This window comes from Physella acuta, unplaced genomic scaffold (genome assembly GCF_028476545.2).
Source record: "Physella acuta isolate Inbredline_101_S28 unplaced genomic scaffold, ASM2847654v3 ptg002235l, whole genome shotgun sequence".
Lineage (NCBI taxonomy): Eukaryota > Metazoa > Mollusca > Gastropoda > Physidae > Physella > Physella acuta.
Window position 1 is genome coordinate 803 of NW_026733735.1, and position 25,440 is coordinate 26,242.

The 25,440-nt window shown below is 39.5% G+C and overlaps 3 protein-coding genes across 4 annotated transcripts; 1 reads left to right on the forward strand and 2 right to left on the reverse strand.

Annotated features, from left to right (window-relative positions):
- Nucleotides 1-1,457: 1,457 nt before the first annotated feature.
- On the reverse strand, nt 1,458-5,965 carry LOC131932626 (CCAAT/enhancer-binding protein gamma). Its single transcript, XM_059289566.1, has 2 exons — nt 5,840-5,965; nt 1,458-3,264 (listed from the first exon to the last, which is right to left on the reverse strand). Exon 2 carries the CDS (start codon nt 3,254-3,256, stop codon nt 2,831-2,833), a length of 426 nt encoding a protein of 141 aa, XP_059145549.1. The 5' UTR covers nt 3,257-3,264; nt 5,840-5,965; the 3' UTR covers nt 1,458-2,830.
- A 660-nt stretch (nt 5,966-6,625) lies between these two features.
- Nucleotides 6,626-9,483, forward strand: LOC131932625 (uncharacterized). Of its 2 annotated transcripts, XM_059289564.1 has the most exons (2): nt 6,626-6,896; nt 7,065-9,483. In XM_059289564.1, exons 1-2 carry the CDS (start codon nt 6,776-6,778, stop codon nt 7,895-7,897), a joined length of 954 nt encoding a protein of 317 aa, XP_059145547.1. In that variant the 5' UTR covers nt 6,626-6,775; the 3' UTR covers nt 7,898-9,483. The 2 variants fall into 2 exon arrangements, with proteins under 2 accessions (XP_059145547.1, XP_059145546.1); XM_059289563.1 differs by having other exon boundaries at nt 6,626-9,483.
- Nucleotides 9,484-23,975: 14,492 nt separating this feature from the next.
- On the reverse strand, nt 23,976-24,911 carry LOC131932621 (uncharacterized). Its single transcript, XM_059289554.1, has one exon. The coding sequence runs from the start codon at nt 24,909-24,911 to the stop codon at nt 23,976-23,978; it is 936 nt and encodes a 311-aa protein (XP_059145537.1).
- Between the last annotated feature and the right edge of the window lie 529 nt (nt 24,912-25,440).

Below are 25,440 nucleotides of genomic sequence, written 5' to 3' on the forward strand. Positions count from 1 at the left end.
ACCATTCTTATAAAGACAGTATGTGAAGAAAGCCTAGCATATGGCTAGCAGAATGGTAGATTTGAAGTAGTTGTAATATAACAGATACAATAATTGCTAACAGATATCAATCAAGCTATCTATAACTCATTGCTAGCAGGATGGTAGTTTTGAACTAACAGATACAATAACAGCTTACACATACTGATATCATATCAATCTAGTTATATAAGTTTTTCACTAACAGATACAATAATGGCTTACATGTACTGATATTAATCTAGCTATATAAGTTTTGTAATAACATATACAATAATTGCTAACAGATATCAATCTAGCTGTAACAGATTGCTAGCAGGATGGTAGTTTTGTATTAACAGATACAATAATAGCTATAACAGAACTGCCATTCTCCTCCCCTCCCCACCTATGTATGTGACATCACTCATGAAGTATCTAACATGACAGTAGTCTTACAGTGTTTACACTTGCAACATGTATACTAAACATGTCTAGGAAAAAAACTCGCAACTAGTAACCATACATGTTCTATGGGAACATAAAACATGAACTTGTGAATTTGTTCCCTAAACATGTATAATATACATGTTCCTAGTGTAAATGTGGTGTTACTACACCAGTTACTACACATTTGACAATGTATCAGTCCAGCAGTAACAAACACAAGACAACAAAAACAGTTCTCAAACTGCTTCAATCACACTACTTTCTTTACAAAGATTTCATGAAATGGCCCAAGTGTTAGTACACAGATAACTATGGTTGCGGTCTTCAACTGACTGTACACAGTTGTAGACAAATTAAAAAACATACTTGTAATCTGGAGTTGGTGACAACACCATCGCCAGCTCTACTTTGTCCTGTAATTGAAATAACCACCAGGGGAGGGGAAGAAAATTTTAACAACATCTCTAACTCTGTGTACAAGCCACATGTACAGGAAATCTTGGCAAAGGTTAAATGTAAATATTCTTCATACATGGACATACAAGGCTGTTGTTAAGTCTCATTACAATAAAACAAATTTCTAAAAGGTAATAACATAGATATGTGGTTATCTGTTACAAAAAAGAGACATGGATTTTAACATTTTTTTTATCCATTTAATTTGACTTACATAGTACCATTACTAGTTATACAATGATATCAAGGGGATCATAATTTTTTTAAAGTTATAAATATATAACAAGGACACCATGCGTTAAAATTTAAGACAACAAAAAATAAAACATTAAAGCGCACTCAAGAATGCTAATGTCTACAGAAAAAAAACAATCGACAAAATTTAAAACAATTTTTTCTTAACAAAGCCACTAAGTGGTATCTCAAGACTTCTGTACTTTCACACCTTTAAATATACAAGGCTTGGGTTCAAATCCCAGTCCCAAAGCTGGGGTATTGAATGTAAACCTTTCTGTTGGTACAGGTTGGGGGGGGGGGGGGGGGGGGGTGGGGTGTGTGCCAATAATTGATTTGGACACATGGTAGAGGCCTCAATAAAGGTGCTTTACCAACAAACAAATGTAAATGTACCTTTATCTGACAGGTAACATGTATGTACCTGTATCTGACAGGTAACGTGTGTAAATCTACCTGACAGGTAACATGTATGTACCTGAACTGACAATCACAAGCTTCTATCACATGGTCCAAACATCACAAACATCCACAGACTTCACATTATTACCACAAAAAGTAGCAAACATCTTTTTATTTCAACATCACGAGAAATTTTAAAAATTAAATTGGCCAATTCGTTACACACATTTTATAACAAATTGATTTAAAAGGTGGTATTATCCCCTAAAAGTAGTTCAAATGAAATAATGTAAAATGTTAACCTTCACATTGTAAAAAGTTGATTAAAACTTATTAGTAAAAATTTAAATCTCAGAACCAATAAAGATAAATAAAAATCCCATCATAAACTCAACGAATTCTATAAAACTTACAAAAAAATGTATTGTTGTGTTAAATTCTTATCTATCTGATGACTTTATTTTAACCCTGAGAAGTTTCATCAGTTTTGTTTGTTTATGATTCTATTTATATAAAAATCAGGACTGGATTCTCCTATGTAGACCAGACTCCCATTTTAACTTATGTGGGAATCTGTCTTAGACAAGGTAATCAAGGAAATAGTGTATGGATTTGATATGTACAGATGAATGATGTATGATACTAGCTCATCAACTTCTAAATATACATTTTTAATTGTTGATACATTTTCTTCAGTTAGTTAATCTTTACTTGTAATGGATAAAACAACCATTAATCACATCATGCTTTTGGTCATAGAATTATTACCAGTACCTTGGCTTAACCTGGACAAAATACTTTTACAAGAAGTAGGCCTACTATACAGTAAATTTAAAAAAACTCAATATAGTTCAGTATAGTCGTAGAAAGATGACATAATTAAAAAAAAATTTAATTTTTTCTCTTAGAACAATATTATAATAATTAAGTTATTAAATTTAGTTTGTTGAGTTTTTAAAATAAATAATCAGCAATAAATATTAATTATGGTAGTTCAGATTGCATTATGGGTATGATAAAAGACGTAAAATTCCATAGTAACATAATGTATGATATTTAATGTTATATGCTAGCGGAATGATGAGGCGTCCTTATATGTGCATTTGAATGATAATGACAAGTCTCAAGACACATTACGTCATATAAGACACACCATGACAGGTCACGGTTCACACAGACCTTGAGCGCGGCCATGTGACACCACTGAGCTGAATATTGGTCCATCGAGATTGAAGGCAGTAGTCTAGAATCATCAACTTTGAGTTTACTTGGTCTGCTAAAATCCACAACTTTAATTGCTTGTGAAAAAATGATGCAAGTGATCACTACTGTTACTTTCAGACTTGATGGAGGTTTCCGATATGTCGCCGTCATTTTCCTTCTTTAAGAATGTCTTAGACTGCACGGCCGCGGTCGCTGTTGCATGTGTGAGGAAGAGGTCCCGCAGAACCCCCAACTCTTTATTTAAAATTGTCGCTTTCTGTTCCAGGGCCTTGTTCTCCTCACGCAGACGCGCCACCCTCTCCATGGTGTCCTTGGCCTTTTGACGACTGGCTTCCCGACTTTTTCTGACGGCAACGTTGTTGCGCTCTCGTCGTCGCTTGTACTCATCGCTGTTCTTGTCCAGTTTTTGTCGCTTGCTCCCACGCTTCTTCCCAGACTGGGAATCCCCTTCAGATTCCGAGTCATAAGACTCGTACGTTTTCTTCGGAGGCATTCTGTAAGCTGTGTGGAGTAAGATAGTAGGCTTATAAGTTATTAAGTAATGATTTCTTTATTTTTTTGAATAATTGAAACATTTTTTAGACTGCACTCTGAATATTAAAATTTCATTAGTAAGTTATAAAAAAAATGTAAGTTATATATGTAAAGTTGCCCTTTCAGACCAGAAGGTGAATAGGCCAGGTAAAGTAGAATTCATCTGTTTCTGAGACAGCTGCATATGAATGGGTTGTGTGCCTAGTGCAATGCATAGCTTTCCCTAAAAGTGAGTACTTAACGGAGGTTTGTGGATTGAGGGATGGCCTGCAAATCTGAGATAAAACTCCAGACTTTTGGGTAAACAGTTCAACGTCCTACCATCTGGCCCTCCTATACAATAACCTCCATACAAATTTGATGTTTTTATGTCATTAATTATTTTCTTAACTAAACAATAATTTCATAAAAATATAAATGTTTTTTTTTGTGTACAAAATGGTAGACCGTAGGTAAAAATTAATTTTAAACATTGTATTTATCAACATTAATTGTGTAAATATTATATTTTAAGGTTGTTTTTTAAAGAACTAAACTAAAATATTATTCAACAAATTTTTAAGTCTGTGGGGTCATCTATAAATGACGTCACCCTTTTAACCTCCCCCCTCTCCTCCATCAAACGGCGTCACAAAAGGCCAGACCTCCCCCCCCCCCCCCTAAATGACGTCACACCTCAGCTTACAACCCCCCTTAAAAGTGCAGTTGAATTTTTCTTAAAACGTCGAAATTTTTCCAAAATTTTGTCTGAACTCTATCAACAAAGAATATATTAATCAATTTCTATTACCATTTATTTAAAAAGTTTTCTAAAACGCGAAATAACTGCTAAGATACTTTTTTTTTTAAATAATGCAAAAGTGTGACGTCACACCATCTGAAGTCCCCCCCTCCCCCTAGTCACACACTGTCACAAAATTACGGAAGCCCCCCCTCCCCCTTCGAGTGTGATGTCATTTATGAACGACCCTTGTGTTTACAACCAGCTACTACAATGTCCAACAATAAAAACTTTCAGAAGATTGATGTGTTAGGTTGCTAGTAGTAAATTCTAATCTAAAGTTTAGTATATGGTCAGAAATTAGGGTTAAGATAGTGGTTAGGGTTTGTATTGATATCAGCAAGTCATATTTGTATTTAGTCAACTAATCTAACACCTCTTTTTAAAGATTTTATAATTGTGGCATTATCGGACACTAGAATAACACATACTTTAATTAGTGAAGCATTGGCCAATGATTTCTTAAAAACACAATAATGCATCTGTTACAATAAAAGAACCTTAACTGTTGAATGGTTATCAAAAAATAAAATTAATTGCATCAATTTAGCAAAATAAAAAAAAATAGAATATATATGCTACCTGAAAATTAGTTCATAAATGTCATTATGTAGCCTCCCCCCCCCCCCCCCCCCCCCCCCGATTGCTTCACTAACTTTACAAAATGTAACCTAAAAGTTAGCTTTCATAATCTGCGGCATTAGTCATTAGGCTGTGCGGTGGATTAAAATGTGTGTGTTTTGTTTATTTTTAAATAACCCACTATCACTAGGCTTAGGCCTATAATCTTTATAGCTAGGCCTATAGCTAAACAATTTCAATGTTTTTAAAAAAAATAAGTGGACATTGAAAACTAGATCTAAATGTCTTCATTTGGCCTATATTACTAAATCAGTAAATAGGTCTACAAAATTATTTAATTCAACGAAGTGACTCTCAGAAAAAAGATTTTTCGCCCTAGCATCTCCATCTGTTCGGCAGAAGTTATGAAACTCAATAGTTCTGCGCATGCGCATTGACCTTAATAGATGCGCTAGGGTTAGGGTTATGCAGGTTTGTTTGTAAATACACGCATGTGCAGTATCATTGTACACATCGCAGCAAAGGAAGCCGGTAGTTTCTCTCCATTGCGCATGCATATCTTTTTCCGGCTAGAATTACCTTATTAATTTAATTGGGCTGAATCTTACTGCAATTTTTTTAAGGCAGTATGTACTAGTGTAGAGATGTTGCATAAGATTTATTAAGTAAAGGAAGGGTAAGCATAAATTGCATAAGTCTACTCTAACTCTGTCCTAAGTCTAATACTGACTAACACTGTGGCTTACTTTTTTTACTTAATATTACTAGATCTAGTCTAGATCTAGATCTAAAAAAACTAAGTGGTGGGTGGAAGATTTTAATTTTTAGTTTAGTAACAGCAGTAACAGATTGACTGAGATTGAGTAAGCCGGTCAAGAGTTTAGAATAGTTTAGATCTTAGTTATAGATTAATATCAGAAGCTGTATTCTATAACTTTGAAAACTACTCTAGTGTGGAATAAGAAATTTTAGTAAATCTATAAGGGTGGAACAACATGTTGCGCAATACTAGACTAGGCCTACTATGGGGCATTTCACGAATAACAGGTGATCAGACACGGAAGCCAGCTGATCGCACTCATAGTTGACTATGGGTCCAAATCTATTAATCTAATAATTACACTAGATCCTCTATATCTGTTACATTTTGTAAAAGATAATAATACTGAACATACTCACACTTCAATAATTAATAATTTGGAGGGATACAAGTATGATATTAGACTTTTAAAAGCTGTTAGGCAAACGTTTTCTCACTCAGAAAATTTCTTCAACTCTACCACTAATGTCTAAAAATAGTGTATTTCTCTGATGCAATGGTAACGTACTGCATCGACCAATGAAATGTTTTTTTCGACGGATGTTCGGGCTGTTTGCTTATAATATAGTATTTTATATAAAATAAATGTTATTACAATTTTAAAATATTTTAATATCTTTGTAATTATTATTATTGAAATTATTTTTAAGTTCCAAAATATTTTTAAAAATTTAACGTTCATTGAGCGCAGAATGCAGCTAAATTTAGAAAGGGCATCCCTCAGAGTGGCAACCGAGACAAGAGTTTTTCAACAAAATGAGGGTTTCCTACAAGGTCACAATTTGCGTCACAGCAGTCTAACCAATGAAAAAGCGAGTGACGTCTTTAGCTATTAATATAATGGCTGCATCACACTGCGGTATTTTCTTGTAAAATTCCGCACAAGTTCATATTCATTTGATTTGATAGATGCAAATAATTATTTTTCAAATGTTTAACTGAAAGTTTAATACATAATTTAACTTTTTATTATCAAATAAATCTTTGTGTTTTATTTAATTTGTTGGATAAAAATATCTTAATTATATGTTTAGAAAAATAGAAATGGGCGCGCATGAATACACGTCAGAGACGCTTAATACGTCAGAGGATTCCCTCCGTCTGGCATATAAAGCCTGTGCCCGACTCGGAAACCCAACAATCTAGGCAACAACTCGGGTTTTACTAGTGGTGTTTTCAATTCATAGGCACTTCTTATATTCTAACGAATTGTTTTCATTGTGAATGTGTATACACTAACCGGCAAAATTGAGTCGGTGTTATCTGACTACATTTCATCTTTTGAAGTGTTACAAATGGATTTAGGACTGTCCAGCACAGCTGTACAACAAAAGGCAAAGAAATATCCAACAATCGGTGAATTGATGGATTCACTGCAACTGCCCGATTTCTTCAATGGTGCTAGCAGCACCAAAGGTGAGCTGGCTTCTTACGCTTCTAAGATGTTTTATGTGGAGTCAATCGATTGCTCTCCGCTCGATGTACTTGACCCAACACTTGAACGTGCGCTTGACCTGAGTGAGTACATATGTCAAGACTTTTTCGACCATCACAGAAACAACTTTTCTACTCAAATTTCCTCAGATTTCTCGGAACTCCAGAGCCTTCCCCAGGTCGTGCTAGGCGCAACAGCTGTTGTCCACGACGGGAAGTACCCATGCGAGGGGTCAGTGCTACCCCAGCCTGAGGTCAACTTCCTGGAGCCCAATCAGAGCCCTGCTCCGTCTGAGGGCTCCAGTTATTACAGCGACGACAGCACCAACACCACTCAACATATGCCGGAGTTCAGTCAGCTGACGTCACCGGGCTCTGAGGTTCCCAGTACGAGTTTCCCATGGCAACATTGTAGCAATGTAAACAATGATAACTTTCCATTAAGAACTGACTCCAGCAGTTTCGGGTTAAAACACGAACATTTGAACAGATTCGACGCGGAGGACTTTGGAGTACCGAGTTCTCTACCTCGTATCCCACAGCCTCCACTCTCCACATCAGAAGGATCGTCGTTTCCATTCGTCACCTCTCCCTCCACATCTCTACCATCACCTTCATCTACGATATACTCAGTCTCAAGCCCCGGCACCCCCGGGCCCTCAGGCCCCAGCCGTGGACGCCGCCCCCACGGGTCTAGCACGCCCTACTCCTCCAAGTCAAGGAGACGCCACGTTGAGAAAGGCACCCAGGAGTACGTTGAGAAACGGGCCAGGAACAATGTGGCCGTCAGGAAGAGCCGGGCCAAGGCCAAGGAAAAACAGCGGGAAACAGAGGGGCGTGTCAAGGGTCTGCTCGAACAAAACCACCAGTTGCAGAAAAAAGTGGAACTTTTAACCAAAGAACTCAACGTCATGAAAAATTTGTTCCTCAACGTCGGTGCTTCTATACCTGACGAGTTTCTGAAATTGATTGGAGATTCTTGACACCTTTGACTATACTAGTTTCTAAATAGTTTTTGTTTTTTTAATTATTAAATGAACTGTTGCCAAATGAACATTGAAGAAAAATGTCAACAGACTGATATTGGTGATGTGGACAATGGTGTTGTTAAACTATGGTGAAGTTGACAATGATATTGCGGTGACACCACACCAGTGTGACAGGCAGCGAAGACACCACAGACACCAAACACATGCATGTTGTGTGCTCATTGCTAACTAAGCTTGTAAACAAAACGTGTATTTGTGTGTTTCTAATTTTAGAGCTGTGCTTATTGATTCAATGGCTTTTTTGTATGATGTAAATAGATCGAGTCAAACTTAGTTGTAGCACACAAGCCCACCGCTGCAAACAGTGGGCTCAGTTGGGCTCATTCAGTAGCCCATGAGAAGTGGGCTGCTTCACAAGCCCATGTAAGGTGGGCTCACTCACAAGCCCATGTGAAGTGGGCTGCTTCACAAGCCCATCAATGCAAGCAGGTGGGCGTGGTGGGTAGTTATACACTGAGACGTGTTTGTTGTTGTTTACTATGTGTGATCCCGGTTACTATAAATAACATTCATATTTTTTCTATCTACAATTCAAAACATATTTCTATTCTATTTGCTATTTTCATGATGCCATTTTCATGATGCCACACCTACTCACAGAGTGGAAGGAGAAGTTCTGCGTGTGTGTCGACCTCTGTGATCATTGTTGCTATTTTACCATTATGACATTTTTATATACATTTATTTTTCTGTAAAGAATGGGAGATGGATGGGAGGGTGAAAGATGGTGTAAGGATGTAAGATTATGTAAGATGGTGGAACCTCACAATTTCATAGACTGTACAGTGTGTATAAATCCAGTCGCTCATCTTTGAACCTGCTACACTATTCCTGTATCACCACACGTATGAATGTCACCACTGTTTACACCATATGGTGTCACCATTGAACATGGGACATTACTATAAATGCATGCCTAGCAAATCCATATATTTTGCCAAATCCAACTTCTGAAATCCACCATAGACAATATTTTCTACAAACCCAGTCCCCCGACCGTATGTGTTCATTAGTTCAAAGTTCACGCGAACAGAACAATAGTGTCTCAAATATTATGATGTATACGGTCACATGATAGGCCAAGACCAATCACTCGGCAGTATTCTCATTGACCCCTTATATACTACTGTATTACCTGGACATTAGCAAAAATAAACTCTATTTAGTACCATCACTTTGTTGTCTGTAGAATCACCACCAAGCTGTTAGTAGTACCATCGCTAATGATGTGAGTAGTACCATCACTATGATGTGAGTAGTACCATCACTATGATGTGAGTAGTACAATCACTATGCTGGTATGAGTACCATCACTATGCTGGTAAGAGTACCATCACTGTGATCTAAATCATCAACTCATGCTGTTGTTTACTGAATGATAATTTTGAGACTCTCCCCCGACATGTGATCCAAGTTTACATTTTCTTTCTATTGTGTTGGCTCTGTTTTGGAGCAAAGGTTGATATATTATAATGATAAAATATAAAATACTTTAAATGCAAACGAGTACTTTTTTTATTTTTCTATTTTTACTTATATTCGTTGTTTTTGTGTTTGTATCTACTTGGTTATTTAACTCAGAGACCAGCCTGACATTGTTGTTCACCTTTAACAACCTTATGAAACCAGACTCTATCTGAAATATACTTAAAAACAGCTCAATTTTTGTTTTGTTAATATCCTTTTTTAAAATAACATACTTTTTTATTTCACCGAAATCTAGTTCAAACCCCACATTTAAAAAGGAAACATCTTATTTCTTCCGCCCCGTGAGCAGAAAAGAGAGTTCTAAATATAGACCGAAGTACAAAATTAACTCTTTAAAAATAGGAAAACGCCGGTCATGCACTCTGTGAAATCAATTTTGTAACCCTAGGTTCTGACGTAGAGATAAAGTTGCTATAAATATGTGGGAAAATACCTCATGACGTCAAAGACATCTGCTATTGTGGGCTGACCTACATTTCTTGCTGCAGGCGAGCCAAGTATTGATTGGTTAAGCAGCGAACGTGCGCGTGAGAGCCTCGACAGATTTAGATTAGGGAACTCCAATACATTTCTTGGGTTTACATACATTTTATATATCTAGCTTGGTATACAGACATGTTTCATACTAACAAAAGCACGTTTAAATCTAAAAAAACTACGAATTCACGTTTGATTTTTGTGAACAATTGAAGTGCTTATTGACGTGTGCTATGAATTAGCAAGTTTAATTCAGTGTATTGAGCGTGTCAGACGACAGTCAAAGGAATGCGACCCACCTGTTGAGGCCCCACTAAGGTCTACTATTACGTAGACGGGGGCTCGCTTGACAAGCTGTTGCCAAAACATTTCTAGCGGAGAACTGTTTTAATAAAAGAACTTGGGGAAACATGTGGCGCATTTTATTTGTTGCGCGTAGTTTTGAGGTGTTGATCAGAATTTTATGACGTCAAGTATGAGCTCTCTTTGTCGTCATAAACTTGCTTATAGTAACCGCTGTCCGGAGCGAAAAATGCCCCTTTTTATTAATTCACATGCCTCATTGAATATGAAGTGGTCTGAATTAATGAATTAAAATCAATATAGGTGAGAGAATAAGTGTTACAGCCGATAAACAAAAATAATAATAGTCGATAAAAAGACGAATAAGCTGAAGTAATGTCTATTGAGCATGTTTGCTATTGCAGCGAGGTTCATCCGACTAACCACACTGCTGGGCCAAGGTCTGCCGACGATTCGCACCAGTCCTGTCAGTCTCAGTCAAGTGTTCTCAGACATCCTACCGGAACGACTCCCCGTGCAGCCGACAAGCTTTTTGTGACGTAATATTCAGGATTGAACAAATGTAATGTGTGTTCAGTAGGAACCATGAACACTGTGCTCTTAGCACGGAAAACATAATAAACATGTGTATTTGACAAGTTAAATTTTATTTGTAGGCATATATATATATATATATATATATATATATATATATATATATATATATATATATATATATATATATATATATATATATATATATATATATATATCACTTGTATTATTTATGGAAGCATACATATAATTATGTAAATGTTAGTATATCTATATAGATATCAGCTTACATATAGTACATCTTTATTTAAGAATGTTCAAAATATGTATTGACAGTTATTATTTTGGGACCTAAACATATAGGCCTACTGGGTTTTCTCTATACTTATAATATATATATATATATATATATATATATATATATATATATATATATATATATATATATATATATATATATATATATATATCAGTATTTGTACATCTAGGTGAATAAACTGTCCTCACTTAATTGACTGGTTGATATCCAGTCCACCTGCCTATGGTCCGTGTATAGTGCAGTAAATCTACACCGACCGACCGTACCAATTGTGTGCAAACTTGTATGTGATCATTCGCCACAAAAACGTGAGTAGAAATACGACACATTGGGGTGAGTGGCTGTAAGTAGGGCACGGTGTAAGTATGTCGTAATGTAAGCATTTTAAATATCTGACTGTATATGTGTTATCGATTTCCCTCTATGAATTGAACCTGGTGTGACCAACGGCAAATGGAGTGGGGGGGGGGGGGGGGAGCATGCCATTTAAGGGCCCACATCCGACCATAATACATTTTTTTATAGTTAAATTATTTTTATTTTCTTGCATTTTTGAATTGATGGTTGTTTTGTAAAAAGATTACTGTAGCTGCGGTTGGATTACCTTTATTCTATAGAAACCACCCCACGCGTTTGTATATTCTTTTTCCCTTTGTTTTTAAATCACTGTGAAAGCCGAGTCCTTTTTCTCCGACAATCAAACTTATCAAAGATAAGCAAACGTTCAAACCACGTCCATGCTTTATTTCCCTTTTTCAAATAGTCAAATAGGGGTGCTCATAAGCTCCTTTTAATAGATTTTTACTAAACAAATTAAAAAGTTGTCCTCACTCCCAATTATCCCCCGCTGAAGTAGTATAATATTATTTTGTCTGTCTGTCCGTCTGTCCGTCTGTCTGTCCGTCTGTCCGTCTGTCTGTCCGTCTGTCTGTCTGTCTGTCTGTCTTTCTGTCCGTCTGTCCGTCTGTCTGTCCGTCTGTCTGTCTGTCTGTCATGTCTGTCTGTCTGTCTGGTAATCAAATCACGCACCCGAGGTTTGACCGTGCCTGCAGCTTTGAGTTGCAGTTAAGTTTATCTCCGATGACAACACGAGAATATCTCATGTTCAATGTAATTAGATATTAAATTACCCATAGACGATCGGTGTTAAGATTACTGTAAGAAAGTCAGGTGAGAGAACTAACTAGTTACGTTCAAGCGATCAGACAGTTGACCTGGTATTGATTGCTAGGGGGGGGGGGGGGGCAGGTAATACCTAGGTACTGTTTTTTAAATAGGCGAATTTTAGTAGCAAGCATACTTTTTTTGTTCGTATTGGACATCAATTAAAATAAAGCGGGAGTAATCTTCCCTCAGCGTTTCTTCCTGACTTATTTCTTCGGGGAAGGGTAGGGGTGGAGCTCCCCCCTAAGAGATACCTGGAAGAAACTCTAATATAACGCTATGGGGGATGGCAACTTGGGATATAGTATAGATATAATTTTTAATCAATTTCTAAATACTTAAACTTTAAAAATTAGAATAGAATCTCGAAGAAAAAAAAAGAACGGCAAACAATATATATATAACAGTGCGGAATATTAATACTTAATAAATTCATATGCGCATTTTGAGAAATCGGAAATAGACTAAATTACTACTTCCGGTCAACGGAAATTACTCAAAATTTAAAAGAAGAAGGCAGAGAATTAAATCTTTAACTTACATGTGAAATTTCATTTATCTATCTGAAACAGTACTCAAGTTATAGGTTTTTGAAAAATTGAAAGAAGAATAAGTCCCAATTCCGGTTATCGGAAATCACTGAAAAGTTGATACAGAACTACAAATTTGATATAATACTTATCTATATATATAATTCTCTTCTGGGAGACGCTAGAAAACAAGATGTAAACGTGCTCCCTACCACCCCACCCCTACATGGTCTGGTGAGCTGTGGTTCACTCTAAATGTTTACAAACAGAGCCGGGTTTAGTGACGACTATTAGGGGCAGATAATTTAGTTTGAAACGATTTTAAACGTGGGGGGGGGGGGGGTTAACTAAGTGGAGTTTACTTTAACGGAGGGGGGGGGGGGGTTATCGTCCTTAACGAGCTACTTATAGTGTTTTAAAGAAATATTTTCAGTGGCAGCGTTGGTAGTGTCGAATTCACAAATTATGAATTACTGAAAAGTAGAAAAAGCAACAACTAAATAGTGGCGTATGATATGCCGCGGGTCGGCTCGTATATAAAATTTCATCAACCTAGCTGTAAACGGTACTCAAGTTATCGTGTTCACAGACTTACATACACATACACACACACGGACAAAATTGCAAAGGACTGTTTTTCCGACTCGATTAGGCGTAAAACGCCGAAATTTTGATAAATTGGTTTTATTATTTTTGCCTGATTGATAAACGGCGAAATCTGTAAAAATTTCATATTTTTGTGCACGATTACAATACTTCCTCTATACTCTGTATAAGAGAAAGGAAAAAACAATTCGCTTGTGATGAATGGGAGAAGTGTTCGTTTTAATTAGTAATTACCCAGCTGTTTTGTATTAAAACTCTAAACCTAAATAACAACAAAATTTAAGTTTATTTAATATATAGACAACATGTATGAAGCTGTATGGCTAATAATGTTAGTCGCTGTACACAATTTAACACACATGCAAGTAATTAGGTTGAAAAAAAAATTCTGTTCGTCACCCTTTTTTTAGTGCTGTTATACAGCTTGTTTGTATACACAGTGTTTCCTTCATTTCTTTTATTTTCTTTGTTCTTAAGGTATCCGGTCATTCCTACCGTGAGCGACTGCTCTAGAAACACACTGCAGTGCCGACCAATTGTTTTAGTGCTGACCAATTGTTTATTGCTGACCAATTGTTTTATTGCTGACCAATTTTTTAGTGCTGACCAATTTTTTAGTGCTGACCAATTGTTTTAGTGCTGACCAATTGTTTTAGTGCTGACCAATTGTTTTAGTGCTGACCAATTTTTTAGTGCTGACCAATTTTTTAGTGCTGACCAATTGTTTTAGTGCTGACCAATTGTTTAGTGCTGACCAATTTTTTAGTGCTGACCAATTGTTTTAGTGCTGACCATTTGTTTTAGTGCTGACCAATTTTTTTTAGTGCTGACCAATTGTTTTAGTGCTGACCAATTTTTTAGTGCTGACCATTTGTTTTAGTGCTGACCAATTGGTTTAGTGCTGACCAATTGTTTTAGTGCTGACCAATTGTTTTAGTGCTGACCAATGTTTTAGTGCTGACCAATTGTTTTAGTACTGACCAGTTGTTTTAGCGCTGACCAATTGTTTTAGTGCTGACCAATTGTTTTGTTTTAGTGCTGACCAATTGTTTTAGTGCTAACCAATTTTTTTAGTGCTGACCAATTTTTGTGTGCTGACCAATTGTTTTAGTGCTGACCAGTTGTTTTGTTTTAGTGCTGACCAATTGTTTTAGCGCTGACCAATTGTTTTAGTGCTGACCAATTTTTTTAGTGCTGACCAATTGTTTTAGTGCTGACCAATTGTTTTGTTTTAGTGCTGACCAATTGTTTTAGTGCTAACCAATTTTTTTAGTGCTGACCAATTTTTTAGTGCTGACCAATTGTTTTAGTGCTGACCAGTTGTTTTGTTTTAGTGCTGACCAATTGTTTTAGTGCTGACCAATTGTTTTAGTGCTGACCAATTTTTTTAGTGCTGACCAATTGTTTTAGTGTTGACCAATTGTTTTGTTTTAGTGCTGACTAATTGTTTTAGTGCTGACCAATTGTTTTAGTGCTGACCAATTGTTTTAGTGCTGACCAATTGTTTAGTGCTGACCAATTGTTTTAGTGCTGACCATTTGTTTTAGTGCTGACCAATTTTTTTAGTGCTGACCAATTGTTTTAGTGCTGACCAATTGTTTTAGTGCTGACCAATTTTTTTAGTGCTGACCATTTGTTTTAGTGCTGACCAATTTTTTTAGTGCTGACCAATTGTTTTAGTACTGACCATTTGTTTTAGTGCTGACCAATTTTTTTAGTGCTGACCAATTGTTTTAGTGCTGACCAATTTTTTAGTGCTGACCATTTGTTTTAGTGCTGACCAATTGGTTTAGTGCTGACCAATTGTTTTAGTGCTGACCAATTGTTTTAGTGCTGACCAATGTTTTAGTGCTGACCAATTGTTTTAGTACTGACCAGTTGTTTTAGCGCTGACCAATTGTTTTAGTGCTGACCAATTGTTTTGTTTTAGTGCTGACCAATTGTTTTAGTGCTAACCAATTTTTTTAGTGCTGACCAATTTTTTAGTGCTGACCAATTGTTTTAGTGCTGACCAGTTGTTTTGTTTTAGTGCTGACCAATTGTTTTAGTGCTGACCAATTGTTTTAGTGCTGACCAATTTTTTTAGTGCTGACCAATTGTTTTAGTGCTGACCAATTGTATTGTTTTAGTGCTGACTAATTGTTTTAGTGCTGACCAATTGTTTTAGTGCTGACCAATTGTTTTAGTGCTGACCAATTGTTTAGTGCTGACCAATTGTTTTAGTGCTGACCAATTTTTTTAGTGCTGACCAATTGTTTTAGTGCTGACCATTTGTTTTAGTGCTGACCAATTTTTTTTAGTGCTGACCAATTGTTTTAGTGCTGACCAATTTTTTAGTGCTGACCAGTTGTTTTAGCGCTGACCCATTGTTTTAGTGCTGACCAATTGTTTTGTTTTAGTGCTGACCAATTGTTTTGTTTTAGTGCTGACCAATTGTTTTAGTGCTAACCAATTTTTTTAGTGCTGACCAATTTTTTTGTGCTGACCAATTGTTTTAGTGCTGACCAGTTGTTTTGTTTTAGTGCTGACCAATTGTTTTAGTGCTGACCAGTTGTTTTGTTTTAGTGCTGACCAATTGTTTTAGCGCTGACCAATTTTTTTAGTGCTGACCAATTGTTTTAGTGCTGACTAATTGTTTTAGTGCTGACCAATTGTTTTAGTGCTAACCAATTGTTTTAGTGCTGACCAATTGTTTTGTTTTAGTGCTGACCAATTGTTTTAGTGCTGACTAATGCTTTTAGTGCTGACCAATTGTTTTAGTGCTGACCAATTGTTTTAGTGCTGACCAATTGTTTTAGTGCTGACTAATTGTTTTAGTGCTGACCAATTGTTTTAGTGCTGACCAATTGTTTTAGTGCTGACCAATTGTTTTAGTGCTGACCAATTGTTTTGTTTTAGTGCTGACCAATTGTTTTAGTGCTGACTAATTGTTTTAGTGCTGACCAATTGTTTTAGTGCTGACCAATTGTTTTAGTGCTGACCAATTGGTTTAGTGCTGACCATTTTTTAGTGCTGACCAATTGTTTAGTGCTGACCAATTGTTTTAGTGCTGACCAATTGTTTTAGTGCTGACCAATTGTTTTAGTGCTGACTAATTGTTTTAGTGCTGACCAATTTTTTAGTGCTGACCAATTTTTTAGTGCTGACTAATTGTTTTAGTGCTGACCAATTTTTTAGTGCTGACCAATTGTTTTAGTGCTGACCAATTGTTTTAGTGCTGACCAATTGTTTTAGTGCTGACCAATTGTTTTGTTTTAGTGCTGACCAATTGTTTTAGTGCTGACTAATTGTTTTAGTGCTGACCAATTGTTTTAGTGCTGACCAATTGTTTTAGTGCTGACCAATTGTTTTAGTGCTGACCAATTGTTTTAGTGCTGACCAAGTTTTTTAGTGCTGACCAATTGTTTTAGTGCTGACCAAGTTTTTTAGTGCTGACCTCAACTTCCGGGTCTGAGGTCAAGGATACCACCAGGTATGAACAAGGATTTTAAGGGTCTGAGTGTTGCATTCAAGAACAGCTGTCGCACAACGCTACAGACAATGGTTGATCAACTGTCTTGCCTAGTGTGCTGTATTGCCTAGTGTCAGTGGCGTAGCGAGGTCGGGTGTCACCCGGTGCGGCACTTAATGGTGTCACCCTCAGAGGCGTAGCGACCCTTCCCGGGGACGAATTTTTTTTCGATTTGCACACCCCCCCCCCCCTTCCCTCAAACTTTCGATTTGCACCCCCTCCTCAAGTTTTCGATTTGCACCCCTCCCCTCAAACTTTCGATTTGCACCCCCCCTTCAAGTTTTTCTCTATATATTTTGCTATTTTTTGCCTTGGTGTCACCCCCCTAAATGGTGTCACCAGTGCGGTCCGCGCCCCCTGCCCCCCCCCCCCCTCGCTAAGCCTCTGCCTAGTGTGCTGTATTGCATAGAGTGTTGTCCCGTCTAGTGTGCTGTCTTGCCTAGTTTTGTGTTCCCGGTTCAATTGATGAGACTCCAGCAGTACAAAAATGGCAATTTTGCCAATGTTTTAATGCTCCATGCGGGCAGGAAAAACCCAGTCAAATTCGGTCAGCCACATGTGCATTAATTAAAATACAAGAACATCATAACACGTGTCGCAATTAGATCGCACGGAGGCCTCAATGATGGTGACGACATACTACCATATAAGGGCCGCAGCGTCATCATTACGTCTAACATGACGTCATACCCCCATCTCGGCCCCCTCACCACGTGTGTGTGATGTTATCATCCCTTGTTGTGTTGGTGGACGGTGAGCAGGTGTTCCCTGTCGACGTGGTGGTGAGCAGGTGGTACCTGCCGACAGGTTGTCGCCCGGTCGTCTCGCGTTACTCACGCGCCACTGCCTCACAGGTATGCGTGTAGGTGTGTGACGTCACTAGTGTGGGTGTAGTTATAGCGTCACAGATAGTTGTGTAGGTGTGTGACATCACAAAACTATCAGGCTGGACATACATGATGGACTTTGATTTTTAGCCAAACAGGGGTCGGACAACTGATCGAGACATTAAGCGTTTGACCAGAGGCGTAGCGACCCTTCCCGGGGACATACTTTCAATTTGGCGCCCCCTTGGGAGCAAATTTTCGATTTGCACCCCCCCTCGAGCTTTTCATTTGCACCGCCCCCCCCCCCCTCAAACTTTCGATTTGCATCCCCCCTGGAACTTTTCATTTGCACCCCCCCCCCCCTCAAACTTTCGATTTGCACCCCCCCCCCTCGAACTTTTCATTTGCACCCCCCCCCTCAAACTTTCAATTTGGCGCCCCCCCTAAGGTCGGCGCCCGGGGACATATGTCCCCCCCCCTCGCTACGCTACTGCGTTTGACCCACGCGACCTTTGAACTACTGGTGGTTGGACCAATGAGACCTTTGACCTACTGGTGGTTGGACCAATGAGACCTTTGACCTACTGGTGGTTGGACCAATGAGACCTTTGACCTACTGGTGGTTGGATCAATGAGACCTTTGACCTACTGGTGGTTTGACCAATGAGACCTTTGACCTACTGGTGGTTGGACCAATGAGACCTTTGACCTACTGGTGGTTGGACCAATGAGACCTTTGACCTACTGGTGGTTGGACCAATGAGACCTTCGACCATCAAACATTTTGATATACAGTTTACTGCTAAAAGAGCAGTGAAGCAAATTGTTCTATTGAAGCAAATGTTCCTACACCATGATCCGATGATGGCCACAAGTTTATGGCCGCCATTTGATGGCCGCCATTTGTTGGCCAGACATGGGACGAGATGCTCAGTGGCCCGGCCAGTTTATTTTTGCAAGAAAATTCCCTCCCCCCCCCCCCCCCCGGAGCATCAACCAGCCCCAGCGTGTGATAAAGTATAGATAACCCCTACCAGAACTTTCCAGAATGATTCACCGTTCTAGTCTTGTAGTTAAAAAAAATACCCACTCGCAAACAACGCCCTTCTGTCACCTGCCTCACGTGATCATAGATTTTGTTTTGTTTTAAACTCCGGTTTCTGTTTATTTTATCAAATGACTTTTATTTATCTCACATTGGCGGCCTCAAACTTTATTTTCGTATGTTTGTAGTGAGGTGATAAACTCCACATACACATATGTAGCCTATATGTTTAAATAATGGCGTACGGGAGCATTATTTGTTTTAGAAATATTTTTTTTAATACAATATTTTTTTTAAAACTTATAAAATAAACCGGGAGTGATCTCCCCTAAACTTTCTCGAATACTCTTATTAAACAAGTTAATAAAAAGTCTAGTGACAATTTAAGCGCAATTTGCTTAATTAATTTTTTGTGACCGAACGAAAGGATATTTTTGAAAACTTTCTTCGGCAATATTGTTCTAAATTATGGCAGGAATCGATTGGCAAATGTTTTAAGTCGCTAAGTAGTCTGGTTGCCGAGATATGGGGTTTTTAATAGATTTTTTGGCTTTTCCGGGAAATCCAGGAAGGAATTCGGGAATTTTTTGGCCCACAATCATCCTCGGAACTTGCTTAACATATTTGCTTTTGGAAGTAGTCCTCGATATTGCTTCGTTGAGGAGGAGATACGACTTAAAGCTGCGCACATCCATCCATCCATCCATCCAGAAATAACGAGTTAATAATCGCAATTGTCCAGTATGGAAATTGCGCTAAAAAACAGGGGTGGGAACTCGGGATATAGACATACATTTTAATCCATTTTAAATACTTAAACTTTTTAAAATAGAATAAAATCTCGTAGAAAAAAGAATTACACACCAAGTGAACGCTAAATAAAATGTGCATAATAGTGCGGAATATTATTAGTACTTTATAAATGTACATTCATATGCGCTTTTTGAGAAATCGGAAATAGCGTAAATTACTACTTCCGGTCAACGGAAATTACTCAAAATTTGACAGAAGGTAGAGAATTAGATCTTTTACTTACATGTGAAATTTCATTTATCTATCTGAATTAGTACTCAAGTTATAGGCTTTTGAAAAATTCAAAGTAGAAAAAGTCCCGATTCCGGTTATCGGAAATCGCTCAAAAGTTGATACGGATCTACGATTTTGATAACATACTTATATATAAAATTTCATCAACCTAGCTGTAACTTTACTCAAGTTATCGTGTTTACACACACACAGACACAGACACACAGACACACAGACACACAGACACACAGACACACAGACATACAGACATACGGACAAGATTGCAAAATTATGTTTTTCCGTATCAGTGAGGTGTAAAACGTCGAGATTTGTAAAAATCTCGATTATTTTTTTTTTGCACAATTACAAGACTTTCTCTATATTTCGTATATACGAGAAAGTAAAAAAGAACAAACATATCGCAAGACGTAGTAATTAATTTTGTTGAAAGTCTGAGTTATTGCTAAAGTTCCAATATAATAATATGTTAGTTAGAAGGATGGGAGGGGGAGGGGGGTTGAGGTTAATATTCTCCATTGCATCACGTGATACGTTTATATTACAGTTTACCCATCACAAAAATTTGCTTAAAACTCAGCCAGTTTTTGTCAAATTTAACAATCATGCAAATTATAGAGGCAATTAATTTGCAAATAGTTGGTGTGTTTTCAAACTTCTCATAATGAAATCGATAAAAAAATTGATAAAATTCCGGAAATCTTGTTTACTGCATGTCTCTTGTTTACACCCACGCGGGGCATCTGCCCATAAAAACAAAAGATTTAACTAAGAGTCAGACATCACCTTGCAAAAAAAAAAAAAAATTAATAAAAAAAAATAATGCACGAAAACATTTTTTTAAAGGAAATATTCCCTAAGATGACAACAAAAGATGTTGACAAACCTCGGGTGAAACGTGATATGTGACCTTGGCCGTGACCTTACCTTTACGCGGATGGACCCCTCCCCCTCACACCCTCCACACCCAAACCCCCACCCTGACTAGGTTGGTGGTTGTAACTAAAGCCACGCTTGACTAGTACAAAAAACAAACAACATCAACATTTTGACACGTACGGTTTTATTTTATGAACACGTTACTTGTTTGTGTTCGAACCTCGAGGTTCGTATTTTCTTGTAGAAAGCGGTGCCAAATATTAAGATGGCTGCTGAAGTCAGAAAGTTGACTTAAAGTCGCACTTGACTTGACTTCTGCCCCCGAGTGGGAAGATTAAAAAAAAAATTAACTGCCAGTTCACACAACTCTGACAACCTACACGGAGTTACGGGACCTGAAATTTTTTTAAAGAGAAAATAAACAACAAAAAAACGATAAAATTAATCCAATGGAATTCTTTTCTCACTAGCGATCAATGGGGTGTGTCAGATGTCATACAAGTTACGTCACTCGTGGCGTATGTGTCAGAAGCTATACTTGAATGACAGGAGGCTTCTAACGACAAACAATTCTTGGAACTGGCCAGTAGGATGTGAATAAAACCGGATGTCATATCGCTGTTGTTCACTCATCCGCGAGCTAAAATAGTGCCTAGTCGAGATTATTTAATAACGGTGTTAAAAAATGCGATTGTAACATACAAAGAGAAATTTTACGCGTGACTTAAAATCAGAGGGGTTCTGTGCAGTCCTCAGAGTAATGTACCCTGGTACAAGTCACGCACCATTGGTTGCCCTTGGGTTTGTCGGAGTTGCGTGCCTTTGGTTGAGTTACGTCCCTGCTTAACCAGCTGCTGATGGAAGGGAGACAACTCTGAGCTAACTTAAAATGGCGAAAGTCAAGGGAAGGAACTTGGTTTTTGTTGGGAAAGTTGAATAGGGGAGCTAAGCATGAAACTTGAAGGAGAATTTGTTTTGTACCCAACTACCGTGGAGAGGGTACAGACACACAAGACACACAATAAAATCGTGTTTTTGTTGCACTAAATAGTTTGGTTAATGTAAAGCCATAGGACGTTTTACCATCAATTGGATTGTTGATATGTCAACTAGACTGTACCCAGCTTTGTATTTCATCCAGTTTATATGACCCGTGTCCAGCCGAATGGACCCGTTTATTCAGTCTATTTCACGTTATTTTCAGTCTATTTCACGTTTATGTCAGTCTATTCAATCTATATTGGGTGTATTTAACCTGCGCTCATTATGTTTGCTGATTATCTTATGGGCCCATTTCCAGTCTAACTGACCCGTCCAGTCTACGCGACCCATGTCCCTTTGGCTGATGTATACAAGATGTACACAAGCCACACACGATGTACACACGATGTACACAAAACACAAGTACACGTAGCCTATTGCTTGCTGGGGGTCTCAGGCTAAAAATAGAACCGATTCTTGGAATCGCCCGGTAAAAGAAGCGCCCCAGAGGCAGCGAACCGTGACGTGAAAAAACAACGGACACTTGAGGTACCCCTACCCCCGTCCCTGCACTCGTAGGGGCAAACCCCGGGTGACGTCATCACGGGCGGCGGCGGTTTCGTTATGACGAGACGCCCGGTCAGTGTGACGTCACTGGTGGTGTTGCGTTTGACCGTTGGTTGTTTTAGCCAGGGTCACTGTGACATGGTGATGTCCTGACCACTGTGACCTTGACCGACATGTCCTTACCTTGTGAATCGACTTTCTTCCAGCCAACAAATACGTCATACATCCGTCGTCGGGTGGGGACCCCTGGCTGAGGTCTTTAGGGACCTATAGATTAGGTCACATGGGACCCATGATTAAGGTCTTTAGGGACCTATAGCTGAGGTCACATGGGACCCATGATTAAGGTCTTTAGGGACCTATAGCTGAGGTCACATGGGACCCATGATTAAGGTCTTTAGGGACCTATAGCTGAGGTCACATGGGACCCATGATGGAGGTCTTTAGGGACCTATAGATTAGGTCACATGGGACAAATGATTGAGGTCTTTAGGGACCTATAACTCAAAAAACAAATTAATTTGGCTCTTCGCCCGTATTTTAACCCTAACCCTAACCCTTACCTTAACCGTAACCCTATCAGTATGTGGAGGAGCGGTGTGGTCAAGCGGTATAGCGCGTGAGTGCTGAGGGTCACAAGTTCAGTCCCCAGTCTAGAGATTGTGTACGCCAAATTGAAAGTTTGTCCCCGGGCGCCGGGAGGGGTCCCTACGCCTCTGTGTCAATGACCTTCTAAAGTACGTATGCGGAGAACGTAGGCATACAGAAAGTGCCAAGCTACATTAGGTCACGTGGTAGAGACAGTGCCAGACATCTTCAGATTCCAGAACATGCAGATAGTCTGGGCGGGTCGCGAGGTCACGTGGTACAGAGAAGTAATACAACAGATACAACTTTCACAATGCGAGATGTGTCACGTGGTATAGAGAAGTGATACAAGAGATACAACTTTCACAATGCGAGATGCATCACGTGGTCCCAACATTCATTTGAGGTCAGTTTCTTCTGGGTTCAGGGATTTCGAAAGTGGGGGAATTGTGTGAGTGGGCACAGGTCACGTGACATCGATCTGTGAGGGTCGAACTCCCCCCCCCCCCCCCCACACCCACACAAGGTTTCATATTTCATTGACGGCAACCTTACGACCTGTCGCAGTCGTCTGTTAACGGGGACAAAGTTTTTCTCAAGTCGATGTTGGGGGGGGGGGGGGGGGGGTTCTTACGGTAATATTCGTGTGATGCTGGGCCAGGGGTCCTGGGAGGGGGGGGCGGCAGGGAGCGAGGGCGTCGGTGTGGGAGGGTGGCGTCAGGTTTTTTGGGCGTGACTCAAAGATCGAATTTCTAAATTACACGCTTGAGTGAGCAGAGATTTCTAGAAGAAACTGGGGGTGGGCGTGGCGTCACATTACGTCATGTCACGTGATCAAATCGTTCAACAGTTGGTTTTTTTTTTGAGTGAGTGGAAAGATCGGATGGATTTTAAAATGTGAATTTTGGAAGCTTTGATAAATTGATGATCATTAATTGAACAAAGACAAATTTCTATCACATTTCTGATACTAGCAAAAGTAACTATCGCATCATTTCAATATAAGTTTTGTAACAAGTGCATTTTTTTAAAGGACGAAAGGTCATATAAATGTTTCGTATTGTGCACTTCATAAAATTTCTTAAGTGATGTTGAAGAGTCAAACGTTTTTCAATGATAACATTTTTTTTTAAATTTTATTATAGGGACTTAAAAGTTTTTTTTTACTGATGAAATCGAGGGTGGCAGGGTGGTGGCAGGGTGGTGGCAGGGTGGCAGGGTGGTGGCAGGGTGGCAGGGTGGTGGCAGGGTGGTGGCAGGGTGGTGGCAGGGTGGTGGCTGGGTGGTGGCATGTTGGTGGCATGTTGGTGGCAGGGTGGTGGCAGGTTGGTGGCAGGGTGGCGGCAGGATGGCGGCAGGGTGGTGGCAGGGTGGTGGCAGGGTGGTGGCAGGGTGGTGGCAGGGTGGTGGCAGGTTGGTGGCAGGATGGTGGCAGGGTGGTGGCAGGTTGGTGGCAGGGTGGTGGCAGGTTGGTGGCAGGGTGGTGGCAGGATGGTGGCAGGATGGTGGCAGGGTGGCAGGGTGGTGGCAGGATGGTGGCAGGGTGGTGGCAGGGTGGTGGCTGGGTGGTGGCATGTTGGTGGCAGGGTGGTGGCAGGGTGGTGGCAGGTTGGTGGCAGGGTGGTGGCAGGATGGTGGCAGGATGGTGGCAGGGTGGTGGCAGGTTGGTGGCAGGATGGTGGCAGGGTGGCAGGGTGGTGGCAGGATGGTGGCAGGATGGTGGCAGGGTGGCAGGGTGGTGGCAGGATGGTGGCAGGGTGGTGGCAGGGTGGTGGCAGGATGGTGGCAGGATGGTGGCAGGATGGTGGCAGGTTGGCAGGGTGGTGGCAGGATGGTGGCAGGATGGTGGCAGGGTGGCAGGGTGGTGGCAGGATGGTGGCAGGGTGGTGGCAGGGTGGTGGCAGGTTGGTGGCAGGGTGGTGGCAGGGTGGTGGCAGGGTGGTGGCAGGGTGGTGGCAGGGTGGTGGCAGGATGGTGGCAGGGTGGTGGCAGAGTGGTGGCAGGATGGTGGCAGGGTGGTGGCAGGGTGGCAGGGTGGTGGCAGGGTGGCAGGGTGGTGGCAGGGTGGCAGGAATATGCCATCATATTCTAATAGCCAATCACTATGGGAGGGTTATGTCGATTTGATGACGTAGATGTTAGCTGAAGATATGAGAAAAATGATTGAAAGAAACACAAAAGATTTGAATAAAGTATTGCAAGATTTATGAAGGACAAATTGAGTTTTATGAACTGCGGCTCTTATTTAAACCGGCTGTGTTTAACCTGTATATCTTAAGTGAACGATAAAAAACAGTCGAAGGCAAATATGTCGCTTCAAACTATAAGTAAGCGATCAAACCAACCTTTTCTTTTTTTACAAGCTTTTATTTTACTTGCTTCCTCTGTCTGTCGTTCTTTTGTAGTGCTTCGTCCTTCATGAATCGTAACTGGCGAGCAAAATTTCGACCACTTTTAACCGACCAATTTATTTGAAACTTGTCACATGGGTCAAGGCCCGATGACAATAAAATCTGTCATCAAATTTAACTTAATTCGATGCTTAATTGGATGCTTAATTACCTTTTAAAATATTAATTAAAATTTCCTATATAAAGTACATTTTACCGCGCTA

Bases quoted from the DNA above. Each gene is read 5' to 3' on its own strand.
- LOC131932626 (XM_059289566.1), bottom strand. From the start codon at position 3,256: ATGCCTCCGAAGAAAACGTACGAGTCTTATGACTCGGAATCTGAAGGG.
- LOC131932625 (XM_059289563.1), top strand. From the start codon at position 6,776: ATGGATTTAGGACTGTCCAGCACAGCTGTACAACAAAAGGCAAAGAAA.
- LOC131932621 (XM_059289554.1), bottom strand. From the start codon at position 24,911: ATGATGGCATATTCCTGCCACCCTGCCACCACCCTGCCACCCTGCCAC.